Source organism: Chroicocephalus ridibundus, chromosome 2 (assembly GCF_963924245.1).
Source record: "Chroicocephalus ridibundus chromosome 2, bChrRid1.1, whole genome shotgun sequence".
Taxonomy (NCBI): Eukaryota; Metazoa; Chordata; class Aves; order Charadriiformes; family Laridae; genus Chroicocephalus; species Chroicocephalus ridibundus.
In genome coordinates, this window is record NC_086285.1 from 98,145,998 (window position 1) to 98,162,398 (window position 16,401).

Sequence of the window (16,401 nt, forward strand, 5' to 3'; positions counted from 1 at the left end):
CTTGCAAAAAAACCCCAGCTTTTCCAAACACCTTGCTGAAGATTTTGGTATTCCTTTCAGGCTCTATCTGCCTTAAATTAAGATATACCTTTTTGATTTCAGTAAACAGTAAGATGCCTTGGAAATCCTGAAAGCAGAAGAAACAAAGGTCATTTTGAGGACTGTCCTTCAAGACAGCACTTGCACTTCAGCTTGCCCACTTTCAACAGCTCCTGAAAGTCACAGTGAAGCCTCAGAGGTTCTTCAGACTATTTTCCTCTTCCTAGAAAGCTTCCAGCACTCAGCTTACTGAAACAGCTGGGAAAGTTCTCCACTCTTGGCATTACACAGATGATGAGAAACCGACAGTTGTAACAGGGGAAAAAATCTGCTTTTTGAAACAAACTTCTGCTTAACAATATTTTCTATTTATGAAAGACCACATCTTTTTGCTTTGTCTGACAGTTTTTCAGATTATGATCATGCTGGAAATGTTTTCGTACTCTGTCAAAGTAAGATAAAATTCTTCTAGAAGAAATACTTCTATCGGTATCTAATAGCATAACACGTGGGAGGAAGAAATCAAGGTCCCCTTTCCTGGCCATAACCATATTCTTAAAGCAAAATCATTGCCAAAACAGCTGAATTTTAAAAAAATAAAAAATACACGTCTCAATCAAATTATAAACCAACATATGCTGGGTGTTTAACAGGAAAATACATCAAAACCCAAGCACACAAACTTTAAAATGATAATGTTTGCTGGCAAATTTCAATAGCAGCAAACAAAACCCACTTGTTTTTGTTTCAGAGTGCTTAATTTTTTTATTCCCACTGCCCTCCCAGAAATGCAGTCATCAACTTCAGTCTCTTTTCCTAGTATACAGACAAATGCTCAAACTCTTTCCTCATAGTTCGTTAACATCTTTACTTTTTAAAGCCAGAAATGACGCCTCAGAAAGGTTTTACTACAGGATGAATTTATAATGCAAATTGTGCATCAACATGCTGCACAGGAAAAAAGCGATTGTAAGCAGTACCAACAAAAGAGGGGATGGCTCAGAGAATTCAAGAGGAAAAAGAAGTGAAGGTGGTGAGTAACCTCAGCTTGTTTCCAATTCTAAATTTAAGAATACTATAAAAATATTTGTCATGTAGATTTATTTCCTCATTGATTGACCTCCTAAAATATACTAAGCCCCTTTCATGAACTACCAAAATCAATCAGTTAAAAAAAAAAAGTTCCCCTCCCAGTACCTACTGTTTGCAACAAGCAATTTGAGTACTGTGGTATATTTTTTTGATGTCCCAAAGGCTCCCCCATTTTCACACCTAAAAACAAGGGTTTGATTCCCTATTTTACAAGTTTTGCAACAGCTCATCCAAAAAGCCAACTGTGAAATATCGTTGTATGATGAGGAGGGGAGGGAAGGGAGACAGAGAAGACGTACAGGCAGATGACAACTTAAGTAATCAGCTTAAAGGAGAAAAGGAAAAGCTCAGTTACAGTCAACATTTAACAGCTTCACCTGCCTCTGTAAAACGAGTCAGCGATCTCTGCTGTTTTGGTAAGTAGCCCCCCCCCCCACCCCCCCATTAAAAAGAAAGCCCATCAACATTAACATCTTTTAATTAACTGGAAGGCACGCAGAATTAATTGTGCAAGGCAGAGGCTGGGCACGCATAGAGCCATCCCACAGCTAGGTGTTCCACGCCACAGCTCACACGCGGCCACGGCAGGCGAAATTTGTGGGAACAAGTCATGAAGCAGGGCTGGGAACGCTCCCTCCTCGGAGAACGGGGAGGGAGATGTTGGTAACAACGGAGATGTTGGTAACAAATAAGAAAACATCCTGCCACCTTCTCTTCATCGCTGAACAGCAGGGAAAGCACAAGAAAAAAAAACAAACAAAAACTAAACCAACCCCAAGACGTGAAATAGCAGGAAGAGGGAGGAAAAGAAATGAAGTCTTTTGTACAACATACAGGTTATATTGCTGCTCTATTAAACCGGCTCTTCCCTCCACAGAGCTACAGCAGGACATCGGAATTCACGCAGATACATATCGGCACCCAAAGATTGCAACATGAGTGAAGATAAGTAGATATTGCCGACTGGACTTAACAATTCCAGGGTGCTGCCTACCCTAGTGATACAACCTATTCTGCAGAATACCAGCACTCTTCACTTATTTGCTTAATTCAAAGAGATAACAGACTCATCATTCATCATCTCTCAAAGCAAAGCACTCATGGAAGGTTCATTATTCAGGAAGAATTTCTACTCAGTAAGTAGCCTGAATATAAAACCTACATACTGAGGATTTGCATCTCTACTGAATAGTGATCTTTGTTGCAACACAACGATTGTACAGAGTACTGGCATTTTCAGTTCTGCTTATGAAAATGGAACTTCTTGGGTTTGGTCTTTCAACACAAATGCATGCCCTCAATTTAAAATCATACCATACCACAGCTCTGGGAACCACTAATAAGGTATGAAAAAGATTTATTTAAATGACAGAAAACAGCCTTGACCAATTCCGGATGAGAACAAGGAAGAAGGAGGAAAAACTTAATAGGACTGCTCCTTTTCTCACAAAACGTGGAAAACATTCACTTGTACATTTAAAGCAGTTTGGTCATTAAGTAATTTTCTTCAGACGTTAACACCAACCCAAAAGATGTGATGCAGTTAGCATGCATACTTTATCCATCAATATTAAAATGAGAATTTGTTCACAGACCAGGATTATGTTAAAGCTTCACACGGCCAAGTGAAATTGCCTATCGTCTGATACATAACCTACAAGACCCCACATAGTGAAATGTACACAGTAAGAAACTTTAAACTTAAAAATGGGAAGTGGTTTCCTTGTTTAGTCTCAATTCAGGCAGAAACAGAAACAGGTGTTTTCCCAGCCAAGACTGCTAAGCTACAAAATTCCTCTCAAGTCTACACTTATTTATATATATACAACACCAATGAAAACAACGCATACAATCAATCACTAGTACCACAAAAAACTACTGTGAAAAGCATTATTTTCAAACAACCACAAAAGAATTCACCCTTGGATAAGTTATCCTTTGAAATAACGTTGCAGTCTATCATAATTTAATTACAGGTCACAATCCCTAAGTTATAACACTATGCTTTTCTAACTGTATATTTGATACTCGTATGTTCATATGAGTCCAGGTTCTTCAAGGGAAAGGACCTAGACTCTGCACTTATTTGTGTAGAGTTTGTTGTATTTCACAAACATTAAATTGGATTCTCTGTTAGAATTTCCAGTTTCTATTTATCACATAAACTATACCACATGTATTAAAATCATGAAATACAGTAACTTCTCGATTCAATGTGTTTGTTAGTATACTTAAAAAAAAAAAAAAAGAAAGAGGACATTTGGTATTTGTTTGGATAAACTATCTGTGGTTCCATAACAACAAGGAAGGGAAATAATCTGAATCTGTGCAGATCAAAAACATAAACAGACAACAGAAATTAACTCTTAATATTTTTCATGCTTCGTAGTTGGAGTTTGAGTCTGGAACTTCAACAAGTATTTCAAAATAATCTCATCACAATATAGCTAATGGTGCAGGGCATACTTAAATTGATTCATAGAAATAAATGGAAATAGCAAGTCAAATGAAGAGCAGATGGTCACTCTAAACACTTCATTACCCTCCAACCTTTTTCTTTCTAATGCAGAAAGAAAAAAAGAACATTTACCACAGTCTGCATTGGAAAACAAATACTAAAAAGCCCAATGTATTTGTCAAGTAATTTAAAATACTAACTAAGCAATACTGTACATACAGTTAACAGCGGTCAACTTCATCATTCCAGCAAGAAGTAAAATAAGTTACTTGTACTTACCCTTATATTTTACTTTGCAAAGGGTCTACCAATTCAATGACGTATATGTTCTCCCTTCTCTCAACCTTCTTCTCACACCATTTAAGTTTTCAAGTTCGTTTTTATAGTTCTCATATGAAACTATGAATTTTTAAAGTGAGGAGGCTTAACCTTTGAATTAACTATTTCACCATTCGCCACCAATGCCTCCCTTAATGTCTGCTCTACAACTGGGAATGCCCAGGACAAGCGGTCACCTGCCCTTGACAGACAGACAGCTTTCCTAGTCAAGCTGGCTGAACGAGCTGCTGAGCCAGCCACAGACCTTCCGCGGTCCAGACCCCTGGCCACAGCCGTGAAAATGGATTTTCAAGGGGAAAGAACAGGACCGAGGAAAGTTTTAAATTTCTGAAAACTGCAGAGAACCACGGAAATGATCTTAAACTGGTAGGAGGGAATGGGACAGAAAACTACGCTCAAGGCCCCAACCAGAAGGAAGCAGACCTCTAGTGCTCTTTGAAATGCTTCCCAGAAGAGATCCTCCATGGTGAACTGTTTTGCAGCTTGTGCAGCTGCTCCTGGGATGCACAGAAAACTGCTTTTACAGATCGGGAAAACAGAGTGGGGAAAAAAAAAAAAAACAACACGCACAACTAAGAGAAATCTGCCCTTATTAAAAAGAAAATTCAGTAGGTACAATGCTAGTAATACCGACGATAGCCGCATAGAAAAAGTATAAAGGGTTGCTCAGGGAGGAGGGTGCAAAGGAGAAGGGTGAGTGGAAAAGGTTGGGAACAGAAGGCTTAAATAGGAAAACAGACTTGCGCTCAGAGAAGGAGAAACACTAAATGAAGCCAGCCTGTCAGAGAAAGTTACAGGAAAAAAAGATATTTACAGACGGGCTACAAGTAGAAGCACAAGGAAGCGCACAAGGAAGAAAAGCACACACAGAGAAGCAGGGATAGAGATACCTGTCCCCTCTGTTTCAGAAAAGAGCTGGATAGATAATACATCCCATACTTTATATACCATTTCTAGTTTCTTCACCCCTTCAGCCCGTCTCTTCCTGTACTGTTTTCTGCCATCCAAACAAAACTAGTCCTCTGCTTGCTTTTCTATATGGGCTGCACTTCCAAAGTCTCTTTACTCTTACTTTTTACATGCCCAGACATCCTTTTTCCTCATCAGGACCACTACTAAGAGCCTGAAGCTACAGGTTTGCTACCCAGCAGTCTAGTCTGGAACACAGCCACTGGGGAAAAAAAAGAAAAAAAACAAACAAACCAACCCAAAACAAAAACGCAAACATACTAGATGTACAGTGTTTAAAAAAAAAAACCCACATATTTTCTAACTCTTCTGAAACTTTTCTTATTGACCATCTCCATTCAAATCCATGGTTGTCTTCAGAGTTTCTCCAGTGTTGATGATCGCATAGTTAAGTCCAGTGCAAACAGCTGCTACTGAAATGCGTTTTTGTGCTAACAAACAAGAGGACCAGACACATTGACATTTCCCATGGTTACTTTCCTAAGCATAGCTGTGTTCTAGTCCATTGTAAAAAGGCTTCCGAAAGAATGCATACAACAACCTTATCTTCTCCCCATCTCTTCAAACACATAAGCTCTCCACCAGAGAATTAGTACCAGGTGCTCATACTTTTGTCTTTGCGGTATACTACTCTCATCATCGGCTTTCTCCCCCTTACTGGTTGTCAGCTCTTTGCTGCGGTGATCCTGTTACCCTGTCTATCTGTAATGCATTGAAAAATGGTATTGGTTTCCATAAACAACTAATGGAACTCACCAGCAGAATTTATCTAACATATGCCAAAACAAAGTGCTGGTCATTGTCTCCGTCTTTTACTATGTTCTGTTGAAATGTCCTTTATATGCTGTAGATTTATTGGAGAAGTTTGGTGAGCATGTCAAGCGCCTAAAATTCCCTGATCTTTCTCAAGAGCCTAAACCCATGCATTTCTGAAGCCCAGCTTCAGTCACATGTGCATACCCCATCGCATTCCTATTTCTCTGGGGCTGCGTATGTCCCTGGCTTTTAGTACGTGATTCTACTATGAATGCTTTTCACACAACTTCACTATACGCAGCAATGCATCACAGTATACGGTACATGCATAACATAATTAAAGGCTACTGCCAGAAGACAGCACATCGAGCTCTGGCTACAGTTACTTGATCAGAGCTGTAAGGTAACAAAGAGGCATTTCAACGGGAGCTGCAGAAGAAAAATAGCCAGCCTCTTCTAAAAATGGAGCTTCATCAGTTTATGAAGGGGATTACAGGTGCCCATAGGAGTTCATAAACATGAGAGGCCTTTCCAGTGCTGCAAATATGCTTTTAACAGTTTCCAGCAAGTAATCTAATTTTATGTTGTTGAAAGGTAATTTCTGCGTAAAGAAAGCATATTATGAATCTCAGAAGTGATAAAAGCTTTAACAAATTACTAAAAAATTCTGGTCCCCATCTGATGCAATATATCCATTTGGGTGAGGGGGTAACTCCTCAGTTACAAGACTTCACAGAATGACTTGAATCCAAGTGTCTACACATACACATATTAGTGCATTTCTCTAGAGTCAGTATTCCTGAAATGTCATTAGGAAATCACGTACGATGTAAAAGAAAGAAAAAATTAGTTGTATGTCTCTCACGATATTTATAACTTTATCAAGTCAAATACACTAACCAATAATTATAGGATAGAGATGACTACTCAAGAGTTAATTTGACATTCACGTTTGATGTAAGCATAAAGGCCAGATAGCAAATTTTGCTATGGTCGTGTTACTCCAGCAAGAAAAGGATACAACACAGAGAAGATCGCAGATTAGAAAAGGGTATTGAAGAACATTTACTATCTCTATCCTGAAGTGTTTCCATAGCAGCCGAAACAATTATTAAAACAGATACACCAAATGGAAGGCAAAGTAGTAATACAAAAGCTATCCATCTGAAAATAAGTCATAGATTTGAAGAGTTATATTTGACTTGTTCATTAACTTAATCATTAAATATCACCTACTTTCTAATACATCACACAGGTCTTTGTAATGACGTTCATAGCAGCACAGAAACGTATCAGAGCAAGGAGATTTTTAGAAAGGAGTATTTATGACAGACAACGCATTGACTGCTGTGGCTTCACATCACAGAAAATGTAAGGTATCCTATATCTGCTTTGTAGGATGAGGATTTCCATAGTAGAGTAAGCTTACCATTTGTTCCCTCTTTTTTTATCCCACTTTAAGATTAAACAAACCCAAGAACACCCTACATGTGTTCATTCCCTTCCTGCCCTCCCCCAACTTACCACCAAATACTGTTTTCAGCAGCATTAAGAAAAGGGACATTAATTCCTGCTACTCCGGACAGTCCCACTGAATAGCCACCTTTCATATCCACCCTTTAAGCTTTCATAATATACACTGAATATTGACTCAGTTTTTAGAAATGCCAGCAATCATGCCTTAAAGTCAAAAACATTTGGCTTTTTGGCCTCATCTGAGAGCCATCTATAGACTGTTCCGTTTACGTATTAACTAGCAGGCATCATCACCTCTGCGTAAATGTCAATGCTCCTTCCCTGCTTTCCTTATGTAAGAACACAGCATCATCCATAACCAGTTTTTCTTTCGTTAAAGTCATGAGTCCTCCAGAAAAACAGAGACAAGATTATTTTGACAGCAGAGAGCAGGTGGCCTTCCATCTACCTACAGCTGAGTTACAAAATCTAAACAAATTGTGAAGATACAAGGTAAGTGAAGATACAACACAGAAGATACTAAACAGGTTCTCAATGGTAAAAAGAAATACACTGATACCTATGTAAGAGGGAGAAAAGGATGGTTTTGACCGCAAGTATTTTTCTCTTTGCATCAGTTCTTATAACTGGATTTGAGATGTGCAGACATGTGGTGTCAGGTCAAGAGGAAGTAACGACACCATTTATGCTCCCCCTTCCCATCGTAAATCACCCCACAGCAACAGAACTAGTCAACTGCCACTCACTCCTATACAATGGATCCAACCTTAATAGCATCTCACATTCAACACAGGGCCCTGAGGAGCCTGTGGACTTAAAAAGCCATCCAGTGCATTATTCTATTTAGAAAGAACACTTTCAAAGTACACGATTCTTGCCTTAAGAGTGAATGGAAAAGCCAGCATCACTAAGCAGTCCTTGAAATTTCAAGCGAGAAGCTGAGTAAAGAAACCATTATCCAGGGGTATCTACAGCACTCAGAGTAATTTTATGTTTACTTTTGTGTGGGAACAGCTGGGTTGGAAGCAAGTTCAGGAAATCTGGAGAACACGTACAAGTGGAATGATTACGCAGCACCTTAGGAGGGCAGGCCAGCAGATGGGCTAGTCCGAGGGCAGAGGACATGCAGTAAAAAGAATAAAGTGCAAATGCCCCAGAGAGAAGTGGGTGTGGAAATGCAGATAAACAAGAAAAGTGACTCTGGTCACAATACCGCTGTACAGCCTAGAGAAGGACAAGCTAAGGAAGGACTCTGAGATCGGGGTAGATCTCTACTTCTGTTACCACCAAGAGCAGACAAGAGCTTACCAAATACGCAGTTTCCAATGCACATACTACCACATAAATGCTAACATTAACCCTAAAGATAGTTATCAACTTACTGATGTAGGATTTATTCTTCCAACACCACCACCAGCCCCCACATATGAGAACCCACTGTGGCAGAACCTGATATATTTAACCTGGATAAAAGTCTCAGGGGTTTAGCTTTACTTGAATATTAAAAAAAAAACAAAAACCAAGAGCCAAACAAAAACGTCCCCCACCAAACCAAACCAAACAAACCAAAAAACCCCAATAAGTCCACAAAAAACCCTGAAACATTTTTTCTACATGTGCTACATGTATAGCTGAAGTTTTCCCTCAGTCATGTCTTCTCTGTCATTCCTTCACCCAAACAATACACCCTGTAGTCTTTAAAATCTAATAAAACCTTTCAATTACTTCTAAGTGAAGTCTTAGATAGCAGCCTAAAGAGTTGTAGTCACAATGTCCTAATATCAGCAAGTTCCTGGAAAGACAACTGGGGTGTAATGTCAGCAGATACTAAAAAGAGCACATTTTACAGATGCCAGTATCTCCCGAAATAAGTGCTTGTGAACACAATCAGCAGCACAGTAAAGTCCTCTGCAATTATCGACATACTTGACTTTATGGGTAAACTGCTCACTGCTAATGAAGCCCACACTCTCTCCCTTTCCATAAAATTTGAGCCGAAATGGAGAGAAACCACAGTATACTACATATATTTTTCTTTTTTTTAATGGAAAAGATGCTACTGAATTCATTCAGCTTAACCAGTCCTGTACCACAGCTTCCGAGTATTACAGCATTCTGTTTCGGGCCCTAATCCCATAAAATCTAGAGCTGCAAAGCTCAGAGAAACTTTACTGAACAACTTCTATAAATGGTGCAACGCCTCTTTCAGTTTTTCTAACTCTCAGCGTGGGTGTTACTTTTCGTGAAAGAAAGGGAAAAAGCATGAGGAACAGATATGCAATTCAACAGAACAGTTTTTAAATCCTCAAAACACTGACAGCTATTACGTGCTCCAGAGTCCTCCACCAGTCAAGGGGTTTCAGTGAAAAAAAACCAACCTGCTTCTTACCCTGTCTTTGGACAAATGAGCTACAACCACCGCGCGCGCAGCTCACATTCTGAAAACACTGGCAGCCTAGCCTTCGTTTGGAGGTCAAAAGCAAGCAAGAGTGCTCCACAGCTTCTTTACTGGACCAAGCAGATACTTCCATATACTTTCAATACTCAAGGGCTGAGAAGAGTGCCATTACCTCATTTTCTGATGCTTCAAAACCACAGACTGTCTTAAACAGGCTCTACAGCTAAAGCCAAACTCTGATAAATCAGACGGAGCATAACCTTAAGCAAAATATTTACTGAGCTTATCTACATAGACCTATATAAGTAAACCCTCAGCATACTGATAACATTCATCAACTCGTCTTTAGAAAAGATTTGTGCCGAGATGTTAGAAGGGCTGCAGCAAGTCATGAAGGAGATGTGAGGAAATGTATTTCCAATATCTGGAAATGCGGGATATCTGGTCTGTAAGGCAAGGGAGGCCTGATAATTCTGCAGCAAGTATCTCTAGGTGGCTCCATTCACATACTTCTGTATTCACGTGCAAGAGTCCTACTCCATCTCTTTGGTTTCTTTTAAGCACAAACGATAGGGTTGCCAAATTCCACGTTTCAGTGAAATGATGCCAGTATATACAGATAATTATTAATACGAAAGGCACCTAACAAGATTCAAAAGGTACTCTGAAAAAAAACAATACTCTCGCACTACTGGAGATTAAAGTAGTGCACAACTTATCAGCTTGTTACACTCATTATTAGCAAGTTCCCCCACCTGCTTTTGTAGACCAGGCTTAATGGCCGGTGATTATTTGGGTTGAAAAGGAAAGAAGATTAAATGTTTGTGGGTTTGGTTTTTTTTAAAATATGATAAGCTTGCATGCTATTGCACGGCAAACTTGGTTTTCAAGAGGGAGGGAAAAGGTCAGGGGGGAAAAGAAAAAAAAAAAAAGGAAGGACAGGACAGGAGCATTTCGCAGCCGTACGAACGTAGGATTTCGGCAAATCCCAAACCCTGCAAATTCGCACTCCGCGTCCCGCCGCTGCCTTTTCAGGGCGGGCGCGCAGCAACGGGGATGCCGAAAAAACACCTACCAAAGCCCCCCCCCCGCAAGAAAAAAAAAAAAAAAAAAAAACAACAAAAAAAAAACGCTGGCAAAGACCAAAACACACAGCTCCGCAGGCCGGCACCGGCCCTTCCTCATTCCTCCAGGAGGGGGAAAAGTTCGGCCCCGGGCCCCGGGGCCGGAGCCGGGGCGGCCCCTCCTAAGAGGTATGGCTGCAGGGGGCTGTTTTTTAGCTGGGGACTGTGGGGGGGGAGAAAGGCGCACGCCTCCACAGTCGCTCCGGGAGAAGGGAAAAGGGGAGGCAGAGCGAGGGGAGAGAGCGGTCATGGCGGGGAGGCACGGCCGCGCACCTGGCAGCAGGTGCGGGGAAGGGAGGGAGGGAGGAAGGGAGAAACCCGCCGAGGGGGTGGCGGGGACACCGTCGCCAGCAAAGGGGCTTGGTGGGGGTGGGGGACATGATGCGGAGGAGGGATGAGAGATGGCCAGACGCTGTTTTGCAGGCGCCTTACTCACCGGCAGCTCCACGTTGACTTCGGTGCCGTCCAGGAGGAGGACGCGGCACTGCAGCACCGGCTTACTGCCGCCGGCCGCCGGGATGTGGACGGGGGCTCCGGCGCTGTGCACCACCCCTCCGGGGTGCGGCGAAGAGGGGAAGCCTCCCGAGCCGCCGACGACGGCGACAGCGGCGGTGGCTCCACGCAGCCCCCCGTCCCGCTCGTCCCCCTCGCCGCCGAGCCCACCTCGCCCGGCTCCACGCCCGGCTCCTCGCCCGTAGCGCTGCATCGACCGCCGGCCAAAGGTCCTGCGCAGGAACCGCAGCATCCTGGGGGAGCCCTGCCCTGCCCGGCCGCTCACACCCCCGAGCCGGCGGCAGCTCCGCGCCTGGCCCCGCGGCGCCTCCCAGAGCAACGCAGCAGCGCCGCCCGCCGGGTGCCCGCCCGCGCCGGGCGCCGGCCCGGCCCGGCCCGCCCCTGCCGCCCGCTCCGCCCTCTGCAGCGCCGCCCGCCACCGGCACGGCGGGGCGGGCCGCGCCACCGCCCCTCCTGCCGCCGCCGGGGCGGGGGAAGCCGAGCGGCGGGCAGGGGGAGCTGCTGAGGCGAGCGGCCACCTGTGGTGGTGGTGGTGGGGCGAGCGCTCGGCCTGCCGCGCCTCAGCCCCGCTCGCCGCCGGGCCCGGACCGCGCCGCGCCGCTCCTCCAAGCGACGCTCCCCGGCGGTCGGGACGATCGCGCCGGCCGTTGGGGCGGTGTTTGCGCGGTGGCTGCCCCTCGCCGGGCCGGGGAGAGCAGAGGAGCGGCGGGGTCGGGGCGCTGCCCGTCTCACCTGCGGGGGCGCGGGGCCTCCCCCGGCCGGGCGCGTTGGGCCCGCCGCCTCCGGGCGCCTCGCCCCGCTCCGGGGTGGGGAGGTGACCACGGGGACCGGCCCGTCCTTCGCGCCGGTCTCGCTGCTCAGCCCCCGCCCCGATCCGCCGTACCCGCCCCTCCGGACGGCCGGGAGATGGGATGAGGGGTGTTAATTAAAAAGCGACAAGGAGGGGATGGAGAGAACTCCACGGGCGCTGGCAGAAGGACGCGCGGCTCGTCGGTGCTGGGGGAGGCCGAAGCGGCGGCTGCCGCTGCGGGAAAAAGGAGGAGGAGGGCACCGCACCGCACGGCCTCTCCCGCTGCCGTCCCTTGTGCCCGGCGAGGAGAAAATGCCCCTGCGTTGGCCTCGTCCGTCGGCGTGGTCTGGCGGTGGAAGGCAACAGATGTGAGAACCGGGTCCCGTGGAAAAAGCCCCACCACACACACCCCCTACTCCAGACCTTCCTGGGGGTTTTGCTCTCTTTTCGTGTCTGGAGCCGTAAGCCAGGCGGGAGGCACGGGTTTGGTTCAGTGTCATAGCAAATCCATAGGTGCAAATACTCTCTCACGCAGCCGCTTTGCCAATAAGTTAAATCTTTATGTTTCCTGGCTCGGGTGGGAGCACTTTTGCTGAATTGCCATCTACAGAAATACTGGCTGTGAATCATGTCTCGTGGAAACAATCAGCGGGACGAATTCTGTCGCCCCATGGTCAGATGTGATCTAAGGGGCTTTGAACTGAAATAATTTGCTGCTTCTAAAGTTTTGGGGTTTTTTCTGCTGTGGATTTATCTCCCTTAACCTTGCTTCCAGGCCAGTTTACACAAGCATTGCCCTATTAGGGATTCAGAAAGCCTGCCAAAATGTCAGCTTGTCATTTTTTATTGAGATTTGATAGTACTAGGTAACTGCCTGCTGCTTCTGCATCCTCTTCTGTGTTTCTTCAGTGCACTGGTTCAGGTCTTGAAGTGTCTTATCAGCCAAGATGGTCAGTAAACTGCATGAGCTTTGGCAGGGATGCGTCCCCAGCCCTTCTGCACTGTGTAGCTTGCGTAAAAGAGCTTTTATAGAAACATAGTGGAAAGGTGCTAGTCTTCGCCTGCTAAGGTTCACAATCAAGAGCAGACACTTATTATGGATGCTTTTTTTTTTTCCTGATTTCTTTTTTTTTTCATTAGGAGCAGAATTTGAGTTTACTTTGAAATCCTACGTGGTGCAGCATACGTTGGGGTTCTTTCACCGCCATTGAAGATATGAAGATATCACCGTCCCATAGAGCTCATTTGCGTACCATAAGCAATACAAACGATCTTAAGGGCTGGAAATTCAGCAGAAATTCTGTTGTCTCTTGAGGGAGCTACAGAAATTCTGGTGCAAAGGAGAGTGGGGTGGAAGGGAGGTCTGTCATCACTCAGGACTGGCCTGGCAGAAAGCTGAGTAAGTCTTTTGCTGTGCTAACAAGCTGCTTTACTCAGCTGTGAGACTTCCATCCTTTGTCTCTTTCAACATTTGTCATGAAAACAGACGTCTTGGTATTTTAAAATACGTAGATCTAGGCTTGCTTGACTCGCGGTAGCAGCACACACGATACGGGTCAGTGGTTGTACCAGAGAGGTAGTCCTGTACTTACAGAGCAGCCGTAGAGATGCTAAGATCCCATTATATTTCATATTAAGCAATATGAGATAACACTCTTGGTAAAGGACCTTCTGGAAGGAGCTGATGGTGGGAGGAAATAAAGCCGGTTCCTTAGTACCCAGCTTCTCTTGGAGTAAAACAATTCCACCATTATTTTGTCTCATGTTACCAGCAGAGCTATCTTTAGCCCTGCAACAAGAGCCTTGAGCAACTGTGGGTGGTGAGGATGCCATGATACGTTCATTGCAAGATGAGAGGTATTTAAACGAGTATTTACATTCGGGTTTGTGTTTTTATGTTCCACCCATCTACATCTTCTCTTCATTTTCAGTTGGGCAAGCCCTAAAGTGATTCTGTTTGCTGGTACCTCTGTCCTGCAGTCCCTTCTCAGTGCCTGCTGCTTGCCAGCTTTACAGTGGGAGGCACAAGCAGAACCTGCTGTGGTCCTCATCTGTGCTGTAGTTAAGAGCATTACTTTTAAATCTTTATTAAAGTAGCCCTTCATTGCAACATCTGCCTCCCATGGAGTACTCCGGTCTCCCCTGGTAGCCAGGATTTGCTGGCTGACACGGGAAAGGTGGTGATCTTGGTGAACCATTTGTACTAACCCCATATTGCAATTCTGGTGGCAATCCCTGCAAGTAACCAGCCTTCCAATGTTTTGCCATAATGCTAAGCAGTGTGTAAAATGGGAGAGTACTTATCAAAATCCTAGCTGACATTTGTGTAGTAGCAGCAAGATGGGGGATCTGTAACCATTGGAGACACTGTTGCTAAATAACTAAATAAAAGTTATTTATTTAGTTAGCACTTAGGAAGTGCTAACTATAATAACTATAAATAAGCACTTCATTCTTGCCCTTTCATTCATCTTTTTGGTTTTGTTCAAATCTTGCCGGATTGCTTTTTGAAAGCTTCGTAATGGAGGCAGCCACCTAATGAGAATGGGGAGTGAACCACTGAGACTTCTCCCACACTGGGTACATATGTGCTGCCTGGACCTCAGAGACCTCTTCCTTGTTTTACTTTCTGTCACTGCAATCACATTTATGGATTGTTTTTTCTTCCTGGCCTGCCAGGCTTTCACTGTCTGCAAAGGAGTGATCTAAATTTAATTTGCGTGCAGCTAGAGTTTCTTTTTCTGCAGTTTTGAAGAAATGTTATCTTTACCAAGTAACTTAAACAGGCTTATATTTTGCAAGCTTCTGCTGGGATATATTTTGTTACAGTCATTACTAGAGGAAACTTATATAAAAGGATTCAAAGACCAAATATTGGTGCAAACCCAAATGTCTGAGTTAATAAAACTAGGGGGAAAGAAGAAACTTGAGTAGTTATGACATGCATTCACTCAGGCTTTCAGATATGAATTTTGTTGGGTTTTGTTTGGTAAACTTGTAAATGAAATTAAATTGTTTTGTCAAAAAATTCACTAAAGGAGGTACTTTTCAGCATGAACATTCATTGGATTACAGCATTCATGTAGCAGTCAGCCGTCCCATCTCTTTATTTTCCCCAAAAGCATGTCGGGTATATGAGCAAACATAATGTCACTGGTTTTCAGGATTGCTTTACAAACAGACACAGGTCAAGAATAAAATGTAAAGGTAATTCTGAGTTACACGGCTAAGGATAGTTTGCATTTCTATGCCATCTTTCAGCTAGAGAGATCCCAAAGCACTTCCATTAAAAAGAAAGGAAAATTATATGTAGAAATGTTTCACCAACACTGAAATGCAGCAGCTCTTAACAGCAGAGAAAATACTTAGAACCTCTCTTATACAGTTGTAATGGAAATAGGAATTGGGATAGGCAGAAAATTATTATGCAAATCATATGGCCATGATGCTGGGGCTAGCGGATGTATTCCTGCAAAAAGTATCACACAATCGTAGGTAGCCAGGGCTTTCCTTTGTAGTACATCAACTATCTGCTCCAAGTGTTACAAAAGAACTGCGTTAGGAAATGTGTTAGATGTGGTGTTAAGGGATATGGTGTAAGGGAGAACTTTGTAGAGTGGAGATGATGGTTGGACTCGATGATCCCAAGGGTCTTTTCCAACCTAAATGATTCTATGATTCTATGAAAGAAATGTAGTACTTCTCCATTTGGAATAATACCACTCCATTGGAATAATACCAGCCAGTAGGCATGAATTTTGGTAGCTATTGCTGTTCATGTTAATCCTTATATTCTGGAAAAAAATTTCCTTTTTTCTGTTGGAATAAATAAAAAAGTAACTCATTCCAGACTAAGTGTGTCCACTCAAAGAGCTGTTCTAGCATATCCAGAAACGTTTGTTGATAAAGACGTAAGAGCAAAAACCTTTCCATTAGAAAATCTACAGAAAGAAAATGTTTCTTGCTGAGTGAACGTTTTGCAATGCCTCCCATCATCTAATAATCAAGTTCAATATGACTTATTCAGATGTTCTTTCCTTTAGCGAGGATTTTATCAGGTTTGTACTGACCTCAATGCATAGAAGTTACTTATATTCAAACCTTTGATTAGGTTTAAAGCAGTAATAAAAAAGTTTTCAGTGTTGTGTTAAATTGCGAAGATATTAGATACTCAGTTGAAAAATCAAGGTGTCTTTTCACTGGCGAACTGTTTTGATTTTAGTCTTAGGGGAGCCTAGAAGGCTGCTCAGAATATTACCTATAAACAAACAACACCTGCTGAAACACTAATGTTTCCTTGAAATATTTCCTAACAGTAATTATGTGTCTTTTAATTGTATCTCCACTGAAAAGAGATATGGCTTCTTGTGCGGCACAGGAATTGATAAGATTTGAATTTTGCAACAAAGAACCCTTTGACTGACACAGCAAGGCTGAACGGTACCTT

At 43.5% G+C, this 16,401-nt stretch overlaps 1 protein-coding gene across 4 annotated transcripts in view; it reads right to left on the bottom strand.

Annotated features, from left to right (window-relative positions):
- Positions 1-11,545, bottom strand: part of EPB41L4B (erythrocyte membrane protein band 4.1 like 4B) — a 180,832-nt gene extending 169,287 nt beyond the window's left edge. For all 4 annotated transcript variants that reach the window (XM_063326273.1, XM_063326272.1, XM_063326274.1 and 1 more), the window contains exon 1: positions 11,088-11,545. In XM_063326273.1, the coding sequence (XP_063182343.1) occupies positions 11,088-11,396 (309 nt within the window). In that variant the 5' untranslated portion in view covers positions 11,397-11,545. The remainder of the gene's footprint in view (positions 1-11,087) is intronic.
- Between the last annotated feature and the right edge of the window lie 4,856 nt (positions 11,546-16,401).